General features: G+C 43.7%; 1 protein-coding gene across 1 annotated transcript; it reads left to right on the top strand.

The window, feature by feature from the left end:
- Positions 1–4,829: 4,829 nt before the first annotated feature.
- On the top strand, positions 4,830–16,767 carry LOC120914550 (mucin-2-like). The gene is made up of 3 exons (XM_040325227.1): positions 4,830–8,180; positions 10,329–10,396; positions 16,606–16,767. The coding sequence occupies exons 1-3, from the start codon at positions 5,246–5,248 to the stop codon at positions 16,765–16,767; spliced, it is 3,165 nt and encodes a 1,054-aa protein (XP_040181161.1). The 5' UTR covers positions 4,830–5,245.
- The last annotated feature ends 1,558 nt before the right edge of the window (positions 16,768–18,325 follow it).

Below are 18,325 nucleotides of genomic sequence, written 5' to 3'. Positions count from 1 at the left end.
ACGCTGGCCGCTAGGTGGCGCTTTCATTGCGGTCGGCGTAGAATATGCAAATGAGTCGTTACGCCGATTCATGAACGTACGCTTGCCCCTCGCAGTAAACTTACGCCGTTTTCGTAAGAGATACGCAGCGTAAAGATAAACATGCCCCCTAGGTGGCGTATCCAATGTTAAGTATGGCCGTCGTTCCCACGTTGCAATTTGAAAATTTTACGTTGTTTGCGTAACTCGTCCGTGAATGGGGCTGGACGCCATTTACGTTCACGTCGAAACCAATGACGTCCTTGCAACGTCATTTAGCACAATGCACGTCGGGAAATTTTAGGGATGGCGCATGTGCAGTACGTTCGGCGCGGGAACGCGCCTAATTTAAATGATCCACGCCCTCTACCCGGATCATTTGAATTAGGCGGGCTTGCGCCAGGGGATTTACGCTACGCCGCTGCAACTTTACAGGCAAGTGCTTTGAGAATCAAGCACTTGCCCGTAAAACTTGCGGCGGCATAACGTAAATGTCATACGTTACGCCGCCGCAGTTTTGCGCGAGTGTACGTGAATCTGGCCCATAGCGTCTACAAAATAGAGGATAGTTTTATGGCATTTTTATTAATATTTATTTGTTACTAGTTATGGTGGCGATCAGCGATTTTTATCGTGACTGCGACATTATGGTGGACACAACGGACACTTTTGACACTATTTTGGGACCATTGTCATTTTCACAGCGAAGAGTGCTATAAAAATGCACTGTTGCTGTGAAAATGACACTGGCAGTAAAGGCGCTAACCTGTAGGGGGCGCTGAAGGGGTTAAATGTTTCCTAGGGAGTGCTTACTACTGTGTGGGGGCGTGGCTTTGCATGTGACGTCACTGATCGTCGTTCCCTATGACAGGGAACAGATGATCAGTGGCAGTCACACTAGGAAGAAAGGGGAAAGGTTTGTTTACACTTACCTCTCCCCGTTCTTCAGCTCTGTGACCCGAACGTGGGACCCCGGCGGCGATCGGGTTTGCGGGTCCCACGGGCGCGATCACGGAGCACATGACCATACCTAAACGTGTTTTTATTTATCTGAGGATACAAATACTTTGCAGCTTTTAGTTTTTCCAGAACACCAAATGCCGGTTACATGGAAATCATCGGAATTGTGAAGCAGATCTTCTGGTGAAGCTTCACCTTGTTGTGGGATTTTCTCCCCCCTGATAGTGAGAACTGGTAAAATAAATACTATTGGGTGGGACGTGATAAACACGCTCCTTATCTACTCCACCTGTACAGAATAAATATTGTGTTATGGAAGTCTTTTTATTTTCATTTAGACCCCTTTCACACTGAGGCTAGCAGCCGAAATCACGGCTAAAAATAGCGGCGCTTTACCACCGACGCCTCCACTGCCCCAGTGTGAAAGGGGCCGGAAAAAAATTTCTATTATTTAAAGATATTCTTCAGCCCAAACTAATCCTACTATAATTATTACAGGTGCGACAACTACTGAAGCTACTACTACAGCATCTACTGAAGCTACTACGACTACTTCAACTGCAGCGCCAGTTACTACCACTGCAGCTCCGACTACCACTGAAATACCAACTACTACTATTGCTCCTACTACTGCAGTGTCAGCCAGTACTGAACCCCCCACTACTACAATTCTGCCAACTACCACACCGGAAACTACTACTTTGGCACCAACAAGTACTGAACCCCCCACTACTACAATTCTGCCAACTACCACACCGGAAACTACTACTTTGGCACCAACAAGTACTGAACCCCCCACTACTACAATTCTGCCAACTACCACACCGGTAACTACTACTTTGGCACCGACAAGTACTGAACCCCCCACTACTACAATTCTGCCAACTACCACACCGGTAACTACTACTTTGGCACCAACAAGTACTGAACCCCCCACTACTACAATTCTGCCAACTACAACACCGGAAACGACTACTTTGGCACCAACAAGTACTGAACCCCCTACTACTACAATTCTGCCAACTACCACACCGGAAACTACTGCTTTGGCACCAACAAGTACTGAACCCCCTACTACTACAATTCTGCCAACTACCACACCGGAAACTACTACTTTGGCACCAACAAGTACTGAACCCCCTACTACAATTCTGCCAACTACCACATCGGTAACTAGTACTTTGGCACCAACAAGTACTGAACCCCCCACTACTACAATTCTGCCAACTACCACACCGGTAACTACTACTTTGGCACCAACAAGTACTGAACCCCCCACTACTACAATTCTGCCAACTACCACACCGGTAACTACTACTTTGGCACCAACAAGTACTGAACCCCCCACTACTACAATTCTGCCAACTACCACACCAGAAACTACTACTTTGGCACCAACAAGTACTGAACCCCCTACTACTACAAATCTGCCAACTACCACACCGGTAACTACTACTTTGGCACCAACAAGTACTGAACCCCCCACTACTACAATTCTGCCAACTACCACACCAGAAACTACTACTTTGGCACCAACAAGTACTGAACCCCCTACTACTACAATTCTGCCAACTACCACACCGGAAACTACTACTTTGGCACCAACAAGTACTGAACCCCCCACTACTACAATTCTGCCAACTACAACACCGGAAACTACTACTTTGGCACCAACAAGTACTGAACCCCCTACTACTACAATTCTGCCAACTACCACACTGGAAACTACTACTTTGGCACCAACAAGTACTGAACCCCCCACTACTACAAATCTGCCAACTACCACACCGGTAACTACTACTTTGGCACCAACAAGTACTGAACCCCCCCACTACTACAATTCTGCCAACTACCACACCGGAAACTACTACTTTGGCACCAACAAGTACTGAACCCCCTACTACTACAATTCTGCCAACTACCACACTGGAAACTACTACCTTGGCACCAACAAGTACTGAACCCCCCACTACTACAAATCTGCCAACTACCACACCGGTAACTACTACTTTGGCACCAACAAGTACTGAACCCCCCACTACTACAATTCTGCCAACTACCACACCGGAAACTACTACTTTGGCACCAACAAGTACTGAACCCCCCACTACTACAAATCTGCCAACTACCACACAGGTAACTACTACTTTGGCACCAACAAGTACTGAACCCCCCACTACTACAATTCTGCCAAGTACAACACAGGAAACTACTACTTTGGCACCAACAAGTACTGAACCCCCCACTACTACAATTCTGCCAACTACCACACTGGAAACTACTACTTTGGCACCAACAAGTACTGAACCCCCTACCACTACAATTCTGCCAACTACCACACCGGAAACTACTACTTTGGCACCAACAAGTACTGAACCCCCCACTACTACAAATCTGCCAACTACCACACTGGTAACTACTACTTTGGCACCAACAAGTACTGAACTCCCCACTACTACAATTCTGCCAACTACCACACTGGAAACTACTACTTTGGCACCAACAAGTACTGAACTCCCCACTACTACAAATCTGCCAACTACCACACCGGTAACTACTACTTTGGCACCAACAAGTACTGAACCCCCCACTACTACAATTCTGCCAACTACCACACAGCAAACTACTACTTTGCCACCAACAAGTACTGAAACCCCCACTACTACAATTCTGCCAACTACCACACAGGAAACTACTACTTTGGCACCAACAAGTACTGGACCCCCTACTACTACAATTCTGCCAACTACCACACCGGAAACTACTACTTTGGCACCAACAAGTACTGAACCCCCCACTACTACAATTCTGCCAACTACCACACCGGTAACTACTACATTGGCACCAACAAGTACTGAACCCCCCACTACTACAATTCTGCCAACTACAACACAGGAAACTACTACTTTGGCACCAACAAGTACTGAACCCCCTACTACTACAATTCTGCCAACTACCACACCGGAAACTACTACTTTGGCACCAACAAGTACTGGACCCCCTACTACTACAATTCTGCCAACTACCACAGAGCAAACTACTACTTTGGCACCAACAAGTACTGAACCCCCCACTACTACAAATCTGCCAACTACCACACCGGTAACTACTACTTTGGCACCAACAAGTACTGAACCCTCCACTACTACAATTCTGCCAACTACCACACTGGAAACTACTACTTTGGCACCAACAAGTACTGAACCCCCCACTACTACAAATCTGCCAACTACCACACCGGTAACTACTACTTTGGCACCAACAAGTACTGAACCCCCCACTACTACAATTCTGCCAACTACAACACAGGAAACTACTACTTTGGCACCAACAAGTACTGAACCCCCCACTACTACAATTCTGCCAACTACCACACTGGAAACTACTACTTTGGCACCAACAAGTACTGAACCCCCCACTACTACAAATCTGCCAACTACCACACTGGAAACTACTACTTTGGCACCAACAAGTACTGAACCCCCCACTACTACAATTCTGCCAACTACCACACAGGAAACTACTACTTTGGCACCAACAAGTACTGGACCCCCTACTACTACAATTCTGCCAACTACCACACAGCAAACTACTACTTTGGCACCAACAAGTACTGAACCCCCTACTACTACAATTCTGCCAACTACCACACAGGAGACTACTACTTTGGCATCAACAACTACTGGACCCCCTACTACTACAATTCTGCCAACTACCACACAGCAAACTACTACTTTGGCACCAACAAGTACTGAACCCCCCACTACTACAATTCTGCCAACTACCACACAGCAAACTACTACTTTGGCACCAACAAGTACTGAACCCCCCACTACTACAATTCTGCCAACTACCACACAGGAAACTACTACTTTGGCACCAACAAGTACTACTGAACCCCCCCACTACTACAATTTTGCCAACTACCACACAGCAATCTACTACTTTGGCACCAACAAGTACTGAACCCCCCACTACTACAATTCTGTCAACTACCACACAGGAAACTACTACTTTGGCACCAACAAGTACTACTGAACCCTCCACTACTACAATTCTGCCAACTACCACACAGCAAACTACTACATTAGCACCAAGTACTACTGAAACCCCCACTACTACAACGCTTCCAACTACCACACAGCAAACTACTAATTTGACACCAACAAGTACTACTGAACCCCCCACTACTACAGTTCTGCCAACTACCACACAGCAAACTACTACTTTGGCACCAACAAGTACTACCGAACCCCCCACTACTACAATGCTGCCAACTACCACACAGCAAACTACTACTTTGGCACCAAGTACTACTGAATCCGCTACTACTACAATGCTGCCAACTACCACACAGCAAACTACTACTTTAGCACAAACAAGTACTACTGAACCCCCCACTACTACAGTTCTGCCAACTACCACACAGCAAACTACTACTTTGGCACCAACAAGTACTACCGAACCCCCCACTACTACAATGCTGCCAACTACCACACAGCAAACTACTACTTTGGCACCAAGTACTACTGAATCCGCTACTACTACAATGCTGCCAGCTACCACACAGCAAACTACTACTTTAGCACAAACAAGTACTACTGAATCCCCTACTACTACAATGCTGCCAACTACCACACAGCAAACTACTACTTTGGCATCAACAAGTACTACCGAATCTCCCACTACTACAATGCTGCCAACTACCACACAGCAAACTACTACTTTGGCACCAAGTACTACTGAACCCCCCACTACTACAACGCTTCCAACTACCACACAGCAAACTACTACTTTGGCACCAACAAGTACTACTGAACTCCCTACTACTACGATTCTGCCAACTACCACACAGCAAACTACTACTTTGGCACCAACAAGTACTACCGAACCCCCCACTACTAAAATGCTGCCAACTACCACACAGCAAACTACTACTTTGGCACCAAGTACTACTGAATCCCCTACTACTACAATGCTGCCAACTACCACACAGCAAACTACTACTTTAGCACCAACAAGTACTACTGAATCTCCTACTACTACAATTCTGCCAACTACCACACAGCAAACTACTACTTTGGCACCAAGTACTACTGAACCCCCTACTACTACAATGCTGCAAACTACCACACAGCAAACTACTACTTTGGCACCAACAAGTACTACTGAAGCCCCAACAACCACGCCAACTCCTACTACTACTACAGCACCAACTACTACTGTTGCTTTTACTACTACTGCAGTGCCAACCAGTACTGAATCCCCTAGTACTACAATACTACCAATTTCTGTAGCTCTTCTAACAACTACAACACCAACTACTTCTGTTGTTGCCACAACTACTGCACTGCAAACTAGTACTGAAACACTTACCACTACAATTCTGCCAACCACCACACAGCAAACTACTACTTTGGCCTCAACAAGTACTACTGAAGCCCCAACTACTATTCCTACTACAACAACACCGACTACTACTGTTTCTTCTACTACTGCAGTGTCAGCCAGTACTGAACCCCCTACTACTACAATGCTGCCAACTACCACACAGCAAACTACTACCTTGGCACAAACGAGTACTACTGAAGCCCCAACAACCACGCCAACTCCTACTACAACAAGTACTACTGAAGCATCAACTACCATGGCAACTCCTACTACTACTACAACAACTACCACTATCCTTCCAACTACTGCTGCAGTGCCAACCAGTACTGAAACACTCACTACTACAATTCCAACAAGTACCACACAGCAAACTACTTCTGTGATTTCAACCTCTACTACTACTAAAGCCTTGACTACTACAACAGCTCCTACTACTATAATACCAACTCCTACTACTATTCCAACTACAACTTCAACAACCACTACAGCAGAGTCTACTACATCACAAACTAATACTGTAGCCCCAAGTACTACAGCAAATCCTACTTCTACTGCAGTTTCAACAACTGCTGAAGCCCTAACTACTACAACATTGCCAACTACCAGTATAACTGGTCTTTCTACTCCTTTGGCTTCATCTTCTACTTCTACTGTCACTACAACTTTAGCACCAACTACTACTGCAGGTACAACTTCTACTGCATCAACTGCTAATGCAGCAGCTACAACAACAGCAACTCCAATTAGTACTACTACTTCAACAACCACTACATCAACTACTACTGAATCTCCAACTACTACTGCAGTTCCCTCTTCCACAACAGTTTTAACTACAATTGTTGTCCCTACCACTACTGCAACATCACCAACTACCACTTTAACTGTTACCACTACTCCTTTGGCTTCATCTACTCCTTCTACCTCTACTACACCTTCATCACCAACTAATACTGCAGAAACAACTTTTGTTGCTTTAACTACTTCTGCAATTTCTGCAACTACCAGTACATTAGTAACTACTACTACTGCAGTTTCAACCAGCACTGAATCCCTAACTACTGCAACACCACCAACTACTATTATAACTGCTACTACCACTCCTTTTATTTCAACTACTTCCACTGCTTTTACCACCACTTCAGCACCAACTACTACTGCAGGTATAACATCTGCTGCTTCAACTACATCTGCAGCTACAACAACAGCAACTCCAATTAGTACCACAACTTCAACAACCACTACATCAGCTACTACTGAGTTTCCAACTACTACTTCAGTTCCCTCTTCCACAACAGTATTAACTACAACTGTTATGCCTACCACTACTGCAATACCAACCACCACTGCAGGCCTAACTACTACAACACCACCAACTACCACATTAACTGTTACCACTACTAATTTGGCTTCATCTACTACTTCTAACCCCACTACAACCTCTGCACCAACTACTACTGCAGAAACAACTTCTGTTGCTTTAACTACTTCTGCAAATCCTGCAACTACATTAACTCCAATTAGTACTACAACCACTACAGCAGCATCTACTACAGTCCCCACTACTACAGCAAATCCCACCTCCAGTACATTAGTAACTACTACCACTGTCCCTACTACTACCACAGTTGGTGTATCTACATCATCTACAACATCCACAAGCTCTGGAGATAATGGAGGCTCTTCCTCTACTACAGCAACCACAACCACTGCATCTACAACAACTACAACTTCTGGAACCACCAGTACTACAACTACGTCTCCTACCAGCGGACAAGCAAATGGCGCTGCTGTATTATCTGACAGTACACAATGTAAGCAATTCCTCTATCAAAATATTAATTTGTGAATGGCTTATCCTAAATACACATCAACGTAGCAATTTCTAGAAGCTTGTTGCAGTTAATATTTCCCAATGCACAGGTACCATATACGGTATTTTATTTTACTTATTTTAAGGTGGAACTCGAGTCAAAACTCGAAAGGAGTGGGTATTGGTTGGAACTTATTGTTACCAATATTGAGAGTCACTTTCACTGCTGAGGGAGATTCTAAAGCAAATGGAGAATTAAAATTTAGCACCTCTTATGCCCTGTACACACGATCAGTTTTTCTGTTGGAATTCCGCTCAAGCTGTCTTGCATAAACATGGTCACACCAAATTCCGACCGCCAAAAACGCAGCGACGTACAACACGTACGACGAGCCGAGAAAAATTAAGTTCAATGCTTCCGAGCATGCGTCTACTTGATTCTGAGCATGCGTGTTTTTTTCTCCGTCAGAGTTCCATACAGTTGAACGGAATTTTCAATAGAAATGTTTTCTTTTTTTCTGTTCTCTTTCTAAGTCCGTCGGAATTTCCGATGGAAAAAGTAGGATGGGGCAGACACACGATGAAAAAATTCCATCTGACTTTTTTCATTGGAAATTCCGATCGTGTGTACTAGGCATTACTAGTAAAGGAATCTTGTTGCTATGTTCATTGAACTATAATACTTACCATTAGGGTTGTCCCGATACCACTTTTTTAGGACCGAGTACAAGTACCGATACTTTTTTTAAATGTCATGTGACAGTTTTCAAACCACAATACAGACTAAGGATATTTTCTTTAGAATTATGAAGAACTCTAACTCAAGACATTATAAAAGAATAAAAATGAGTAAAAATGAATAAAAATGTTTTATTTGCTTGTCACGCAGTAGTAAAAAACTCAAAGAATTTTCATAGAACATGTTGATAAATACAAAAAAAGTATTCTATTTAGGTATCGGGAGCATTTGCGCGAGTACGAGTACTCCCGCAAATACTCGGTATCGGTCCCGATACCGATACTAGTATCGGTATCTGGACAACCCTACTTACCATATAGTCACTGTAAAGGGAATGTATATTGGTTTTATACATATTTGCCTCTATATTTATTATGGTCTTTCTGGGTGGAGCTTTAAGCACATTGTCACATGATTATCTCTAGGCTTTTTGCCCTATTTTTGATAGAAATACTAATGTTTGTAAAATTCACATTTACACACAGGCAATAAAATCACTGCAATGACTCATCCCTTTTTTAAATGGCTCATTGGGAGATTTTAGTGAGAGTCTACCTGCCTGAAGGTATATGATTATTATTTTACTATCTCTTTAGCTAACCCATAGTGCTTTGGGCATGTAAAAATGTTCCGGCCTTAAAAAACGAAAGAAAAAAAAAAAAAAAAAAAACAGACCCTTAGGCCCCGTACACACGACCGAGTTTCTCGGCAGAATTCAGCCAGAAACTCGGTCGGAAGCTGAATTCCGCCGAAAAACCCGGCCGTGTGTACACTTTCGGCCGAGGAAGCCGACGAGGATCTCGGCGAGGAAATAGAGAACATGTTCTCTATTTCCTTGTTGTTCAATGGGGAAATTGCGGCTCGCCGAGATCCTCGGCGGCTTCACAAGGAACTCGACGAGCAAAACGGTATGTTTTGCCCGTCGAGTTCCTTGGCCGTGTGTATGCGGCCTTATAGTGGCCATTTAAAGTTAAATTCCAATTATGACCCCTTTAACCCCTGAGTTAGTGCCCCGTTGATACCCTGATCTCATTTCACTCCTATTTGTGGCTCTAAAATACAATTAAAGTTTGTTAAACCTCTACACTTTTCTGGTGATTCCAGGTCCCTCAAAATAGAGTTGAGGATTTGTCAAACAGGAAATAGTGTTGGCATGGGATATTGAGGGAAGTCCTTTCCATTAATTTCTACCATCCCCAGGAGATTCTGAGTCTTTCAATACCCCTACCTCCATTCACACATCAACATATATAAGTATGGTGTAATTGAGGGATTTCTACACTTCATCCTATAAACAATGCTCTCATTCGCTGTCAGATCTGTATAAAAATTGTACTCATATGTAGACTGATGACCTCCTGGGGGAAACCCAAACTTTAAACTATTTATTATTTGTATTCTTTCTTACAGTACCAATTTGGGCAATTATCTTGTTTGGTTTACTGGCTGCCGGAATGCTGGTGGGATTATTACTTGGGGTAAGTATTAAATTGGATACCTTTAGTAAAATCAGGTTTGATTAAGATTTTAGTCAACCTCATAGAAATATATACTTTTGTATTTGAGGGTTTCTTTGCTGTCGAAACAGAAGGCTAGAGACAGAAGAGCAACACCACTGTATTCCTTTACACTAAAACAGAAAGTCAGGTTAAAATTATGTTATATAATGTAAGAGGACTGAATTCTCCAGAAAAAAGACATATGGTACTAAGAAAATTGGAAAGATATGCTGTAGAGATTGTTTTTTTACAGGAAACACATATATCCTTGGATTCAAATATAAGAATGTATTCACAAGCTATACCAACCTGGTACTATGGGGACTCCCCAAATAAAAGGGCAAAGGAGTCGCTATTGGAATAGGGAAAAACATAAGTTTTGAGCTGGAGGAAAGGAAAGTAGACCCAGAAGGCCGGTTTTTGTTCTTGAAAGGGACCCTACAGGGAATAAAGTATACATTGGTAAATGTTTACTGTCCCAATAAATACCCAAAAAGATACTTTAAAGGGATCCTAGAAGCCATAGAGGAGCTTAAACAAAGGGCATTTGATTGTCGCAGGAGATTTAAACTTCTTGATGGATCATGGCCTCGACAGTACATCTGGTGCACCGATGAGAGAAACTAAACAATTGAAACAGATTAGAAAAAAAAATGTATACTAACCAGCTACTAGACATATGGCGAATAGCAAACCCAAGTAAAAAAGATTATACATTTCACTCATCGGTACATGATATGTACACAAAATTGGATTACATTTTGGTCGACCATGCAATCTTGGATTCTGTAGTCGAAATCACAATAGAAACAACAACAATCTCAGACAATGCCCCGGTAAAAGTAAAAATCACATTCAAGGATAGAATGAAAGGGACATGGAGGTTAAAGATAAAAGACATTGAACAATTTTTTAGTATAAACAATACTCCGGATGTCACAAAGACTACAATCTGGGAAGCCCATAAGGCCTATGTTAGAGGTAAATTAATTTCAATAGGGGCATCAAAAAAAAAAAAAGACAGGAAAATGAACATGAAACGGACAATAAGGGAACTAAACGACCTTCACTTGCAATGCATATTTGTCTTTACGAAATCAACCCCTTTATAATTTGTTAGCAGCTTACTTTGTTCTCAGCCTAAGCTGCCTCTCTATCTGCAGTGGAAGAAACACAAAAATGTAGGGCCATATATAAGCTAAATGTAAACTCATACTTTTGAAATTACTACAAGCAAATTTCTTATGCGTGTGGAATATTTAGAGGGTAGTCCACTCAGAAATATTTTAGCAGCTGGTAGGTGCTGAAGAATTAAACCACTTGACAAGTTCTGATGTCTCTCAGGGACATTATGAGGGGATCCCACTATGCATGTCAGCATGGATTGTTTTCCTTGCTTACTTATTTACTTTACATTTTGGTGAATGCACCAGGGGTAATAAAACATACAAAGATGGGTGGGAACACACAAATATCCCAGGTTGACAGGAGCAAAGTCTATAATTAGGAAGGTAGGCCTCACTGTTGAATGATCTAGACATACTGTATAAAAATACAAAGATTGACTCAGCCCAGAAGACTTTACATGTTACTTAAAGTTTTAGTTAACTTAAAAAAAAAAATTGATCCTGCTGCCTTAACCACTTAAGTACCACCCCACACACATATACTGTGACAGGGTGGCCCTTAAGCACAAAATCATGTACCTGTACATGATTTCTTTCCAGGGCTCTGGCTGTGATTGGAGACAATGGGAGCCAATCAGTGGGTCTGGCGGCCGCAATAGCTGCCGGATCCACTGATCGTTCATAGGAGAGGCAGAACAGCAGTCTGCCTATGTAAACAAGACCGCCGTTCTGTGAGGGAGGAAAATGGAGATCTTGTGTTTCTGCTAAGCTTCCTCCAGTCACAGCATCCCCCTGAGTTAAAAAGTACTCCCTAGGAGCACACTTAACCCTTTGATCACCCCTGATGTTAACCCCTTTCCTGCCAGTGTCATTTAGGCTAGGTTCACACCTATGCGAATTGAGTGCGGTTTAAACCGCATCTAATTCGCAGGACATTTCAAAATACATTGTTTTCAATGAGGCTGGTTCACATATGTGCGATGCATTCGCACTGCGTATTGCCTCCAAACCGCATGCGGTTTTTATGTCTTGCGGTGCGGCTCAGGTGCGAATTCAGTCCCATTATCTTCTATGGGTACGCATCTTATTCGCACATGTGTTCAGTTCTCTGCAGGAGTTTCTCTCATTCAGCTCAATACAATTCTCCCCCACTCTCCTCTCCACCCGGAAGTTCTCCCAGGTCTCCAAATTCGCACCTGATCTGCAGCTAAACCGCAGTTGATCTGCAGAACACCCTCTAGAGAAATCTGCAACGACAACGCAGCTCAAAAAAAGCAACGCACTAGTGTGATTCCGGCCTTATACAGTGACCATGCATTTTTTTTAGCACTGATCACTGTATTGGTGTCATTGGTCAGATTTGTCTACCACAAATGTCGCAATCCCTCTAAAAATCGCTGATCGCTGTCATTACTAGTAAAAACAATAAAAAAAATTAAAGTTCATAAATCTATCCCATAGTTTGTAGATGCTATGGGCCATATCCACAAAAGAGATACTCCGGCGTAAGCCGTCGTATCTCTGGTTCTAACTTTGGAACTGATCCTCAGAAGCAGTTTTCCTAAGTTAGGCAGAAGATCCGACATCTGTAAGGGACTTACACTGCCGGATCTTAGGATGCAGTACCGCATCCGCCATTCGAGTCGAAATGCCTCTTCTGGTATGCAAATTAGCACTTAGGGCGATCCTCAAAGCTTTTGTGCTTAGTTTTTTCGCCGTAAGTGTTAGTTTGCCAAGTGTAAAACTAGGGCTGCTTTTACAAAGTGTAAAGTTAGTCACACCTTGTAAAGGCCCATTCAAGCAACGGCATTTGGTATGCATTCCCGAGGGAGAACTCCACGGCAATTTGTAAAATCCAAACCGGCATGGGTTCCCCCCAGGAGCATACCAGGGCCTTAGGTCTTGGTATGGGTTTGTAAGGAGACCCCCCCTCCAGGGTGCCTACCACGTGCACCCACCACGTGGGTACCTACCGGAGCATGATGGGACGGTGATGCCTATATTAAATGGGATGCAAGGCGCGCTTTCCATCATTACAGCGACAAGAGGCGACGAGGCAACATCGGAAGAGGGGAGAAGAACAGAAAGAGAGACCCTGACGTCACAGAAGACCCGCGCCGGCTGCCTGTTAGAAATTGAGCTAACACACAAAGATAGCAGGCAGCCAGCGCTGAAGAAGAAGGCACCGGACATCTGCAGAAGAACCGGGGTTCGCCGAGTCAACAGCGGAGAGCGGCGAAGAGAGATGAGACCCCCGAGAGAGCGTAGAGCCCCCCCCGGAGAGCGGAAGAAAGAAACCCCCCCCGGAGAGTGGATGAAGACCCCCGGAGAGTGGAAGAAGAAGCCCCCCCTGGTAATAGAGCTAATAAAGAAGACAGGGGGGGCATCCGGAGCAGAATAATAAATTATTTTAAAAACCCTTGTGTTGTGTGTTTACTAACTTTTACTTTTTGCCTCCAGGTGAATGGATAGGGGTACGATGTACCCCATATCCATTCACTTAGGGTGGGGGGCCGGTATCTGGGGACCCCCTTATTAAAGGGGACTCCCAGATTCCGATAAGCCCCCCGCCCGCAGACCCCGACAACCAACGGCAAGGGTTGTCGGGAAGAGGTCCTGTCCTCATCAACATGGGGACAGGGTGCTCTGGGGTGGGGGGGCCCGCAGTGCGCCCCCCTGCCCCAGAGCACCCAACCCCCCCATGTTGAGGGCATGCGGCCTGGCATGGCTCAGGAGGGGGGGGGGCGCTCGCTCGTCCCCACTCCCTTCCTGACCGGCCGGGTAGCGTGCTTTGGATACGGGTCTGGTATGAATTGTAGGGGGACCCCCTACGTCGATTTTTCGGCGTGGGGGGGTCTCCTTACAACCCATACCAGACCTAAGGGCCTGGTATGCTCCTGGGGGGGGGATCCCATGCCGGTTTTTTTCTTTGAAAATTGGCATGGAGTTCTCCCTCAGGAATGCATGCTGAGCGACGTTATCTTTTTTTTTAATAATTATTTGTTTTCTCCCGCGCGTATATTTTTTTTTCACACCGTCGCAACTTTAGTGTCCCGTCGCAATCCAAAAGCCGCCCGGCGTGCAATTACGTTCGCGTGCTGCACGTCGGGGAAATTACGTCACACGCATGCGCAGTACGGCCGGCGCGGGAGCGCGCCTCACTTAAATTATAAACGCCCCTGGAGAGGAGGACCCGCCTTACGACGGCGGCACTTAAGTTACACGGCCTGAAATTTCTAGGTAAGTGCTTTGTGGATCAGGCACTTAGGTAGAAACTTTAAGTCAGTGTAACTTAACTGCTGAAAGTTAAGTTACGCCGCCTGGCTGAGGATTTGGCCCTATAACTTTTGTGCAAACCAAACACTTAACACTTATTAGGATTTTTTTTTAGCAAAAACAAGTAGCAGAACACATATTGGCCTAAATTGATGAGAATATAGATTTTTTTATTTTTTTTTATTTGATATGTATTATAGCAGAAAGTAAAATATATTGGCCCAGATTCAAAAAGCAATTGCGCCCGTGTAACCATAGGTTACACGGCGCAATTGCTTACTTGCTCCGGTGTAACGAGTGCTCCTGATTCAGGAACCTCGTTACACCGACTGCAGCCTAAAATCTGCACGGCATAAGGTCTTATGCCACGCAGATTTTAGGCTGCATTCTTGCGTGGGCCGCTAGGGGCGCTCCCATTGTGATCAGCGTGTAGTATGCAAATTGCATACTACCACTGATTCACAAACTTGCGCGGGCCCTGCGCAAGCCAGGTACGGAGTTTCCATACGGCAACTTTAGCGCAAGGCTGCCCCTTCTAATAGTAGGGGCAGCCAATGCTAAAGTATAGCCGCCGCTCCCGCGACGTGAAATTTGAATTTGCGTAAGTGATTCGTGAATGGCGCTGGACGCCATTCACGTTCACTTTGAAGCAAATGACGTCCTTGCGACGTCATTTGCCGCAATGCACGTCGGGAAAGTTTCCAGACGGAGCATGCGCTGTACGCTCGGCGCGGGAGCGCGCCTAATTTAAATGATTCCCGCCCCGGCGGGATCATTTACATTGCGCACGCTTACGCCGGGCAATTTTGTCGGCGCGCCCTCGCAATTTACGGAGCTACTGCTCCGTGAATCGAGGGCAGCGCAAAATATTTGCGGGGCCCAGGGCAAATATCGTGCAAATGTACCTGAATCTGGCCCATTGTTTGTTTTTTCCAAATTTTGGGCATTTTTCTTTATAGTGCAAAAAATTACAACCGCAGAGGTGATCAAATACCACCAAAAGAAAGATCTATTTGTGGGAAAAAAAGGACATAAATTTTATTTGGGTACAGCTTTGCACGATTCGCGCAATTGTTAGTTAAAGCAACTCAGTGCAGTTTTGCACAAAGTGGCCTGGTCAGGAAGGGGCCTGAAGTGGTTAAAGCATGTTATACAGCACAGTGCTTGTGCTGTGTAATTTGCCTTCTCTATCACCTAAAAAACCTGGTTGATCCTGCGATTTTCTGCCCTCCCCCTGTAAACTGACCACAGTATATCATGGCTGACACCGGGCACAGTTTTCCGCGCCTCCGTCATCCGCTGCTATCTGCGGCTCTCGTGTTTCTCCTGTGTCCTCTCTCCCCCTTTCCCTCCCTGCCTGTCAGCTCTTACTAGTGCTGCACTGCTCTCCTCACCACTGCTACAAAACTATTTTATTCTTATACCGTCCCCTCTGTTAGATAACAACCTGTCTCCTAGTGCCTGTGCTTTTTTAAAAAAAATCTAAATTTCTACCTGTTATCACAGTGCCTCTTGGCTCTCTCCGCCTCTCCTTCCCGGCTGACATCAATGGAAATTCTCGGCCCCTCCTGCTGGAGCTGTCAGCCGGGGAGAGGAAGTCGGGAGTCTTATGAGCGCTGGGAGGCACTGTGAAATCAAGCACAGGTACTAGGACACAGGGGAATTTTAAGAGAAAGACCCTTTAAATCATAAATCTTAGAAATGCAGCATGATTTGATAGTCATTTATTTACTATTTACTTATTTTGGTACCAAAGTTAAAACTATATATTTTCTTTTTATACAGCTTGCAGGTTGTGCTCATTATATCATATACAGAGTGGGGAGCTACCCAAGCTACTCTACACACTATGGACAGTGGAGTCCTTCAAATCAACTAACAAACCCAGAAGGGGGAGTAATACAACGGGAAATAACTTGCTTTCCAAGACCAGAAATCAAGAGATGACATTGAATGTGTAGAAGACCAAACCAGTGTGCTAAACACAAAGCACCCACCAACAACGCAGTTATGTTTCTTACAAGATATTTATTCTTAAATGCATAAACCTCTCCATTGCAGACACAACCTTGTCTAGAGTACTGACACCCTATGGGTTGGTACAGCTGAATTTTTTTTTACCCTGATTCAATGTCTTCTGCAGGTTCAGAACGTTCTTGCAATATTGATGCTCTAAGATAGAACAGGGCCACTAAGTCTACTACTGTGCTTCCAGCTGACCTGTTACAAAGAAAGAGCAGCTACTGGGGTGATTTACTAAAACCAAGTGCAAAATCTGGTGCAGCTCTTAATGGTGGTCAATCAGCTTCTTTTTCAGCTTGTTCAGTTACGCTTTGACAAAAAAAAAAACCCCAAAAAATAACAGAAGCTGCACCAGATTTTGTACTCTCCAGTTTTAGTAAATCAACCCCACTGTGTTTATAGGAGGCTTGATAAACCAGGCTGGTCTGAAAGAACTGGGGTTGTAGCGTTTTAAATGCTCTAGCTTTTTGACAGTGTGAGGATGTTTTGAACTCCATTACGTAATAACTATAGACATTATTTACTGTAATTTCTGTTAACTAAATTTAGTATGGTAACAAGACCGTTTTGCTGTGATTTTTGACTTGACAGTACTTGATAGTACTTCAAAAGGAACCATTTTGATCAGTCTAACCTGTAACCTCCGAACTGTAAACTAGACTTCTGGTTTGCATACTAGTTTGAGGTCTGTGACTTTGGAAAAGGGATCAGTGGATCAGTGGCTTATAGCATAAGCATGCAGTCAAATGCATTGCAATTTAATTATAATTAAATATGTTTATGTTTAAATGTGTTATATTTATTACACTTATTAGAAGGAGCCAATTTATAAAGCCGTTTATATAGCTGACATACGGTACCACTGTGGTTGAATGTATTGCAAATAAATTATGCTGAATTATTTATATGCTAAATGTGTTCATATTTATTAAACTAAGGGGTCTATTTAGAAAGCAGTTGTATGTCCTAACTACTTATTTATACTCCCGCACATGTATAAATCATTGCTGTGTGTTTGTTAGATGCAAGGACTCTGAAGAAGGTGAAGTCTCACTATGATAAATGAAAAAAGCGTGCCAGGTGGCAGAGAAAACCTGACACGTTATACTACCTATGAGCATATGTTCTCCAAACAAATAAATGTATTTATTTAGACAATGTATTTATTTAATTTATAAATAAAACATAAAATCCTTATGTGCTGTGTTGTATTTATAGCGATGTTCTACAGTTTGTGGAGTGGACATACCGCAGCGCCTTTTAAATAAGCCCCTGAATGTAGTATTATGTAAATAGCTAGATTTCTAACAAAAGAAGAATTTTATTTTCTCAAGGTTATTAGTATATTTATATAAATCTGTCTATTGCTTTATATAAAAAAAAAGTATGTGTTAAATTATGTGTTTTGTGGTTTGTAATAAAGATGAAAAATGCACTTTTCTGTTGTTGAATGCATAGTCTATTAATGTACGCAAATGTTGGC

The sequence above is a fragment of the Rana temporaria genome, chromosome 9, assembly GCF_905171775.1.
Source record: "Rana temporaria chromosome 9, aRanTem1.1, whole genome shotgun sequence".
Taxonomy (NCBI): domain Eukaryota; kingdom Metazoa; phylum Chordata; class Amphibia; order Anura; family Ranidae; genus Rana; species Rana temporaria.
The sequence above is the reverse complement of the archived record's forward strand: the minus strand, read 5'-3'. Positions and strand labels throughout refer to the sequence as shown.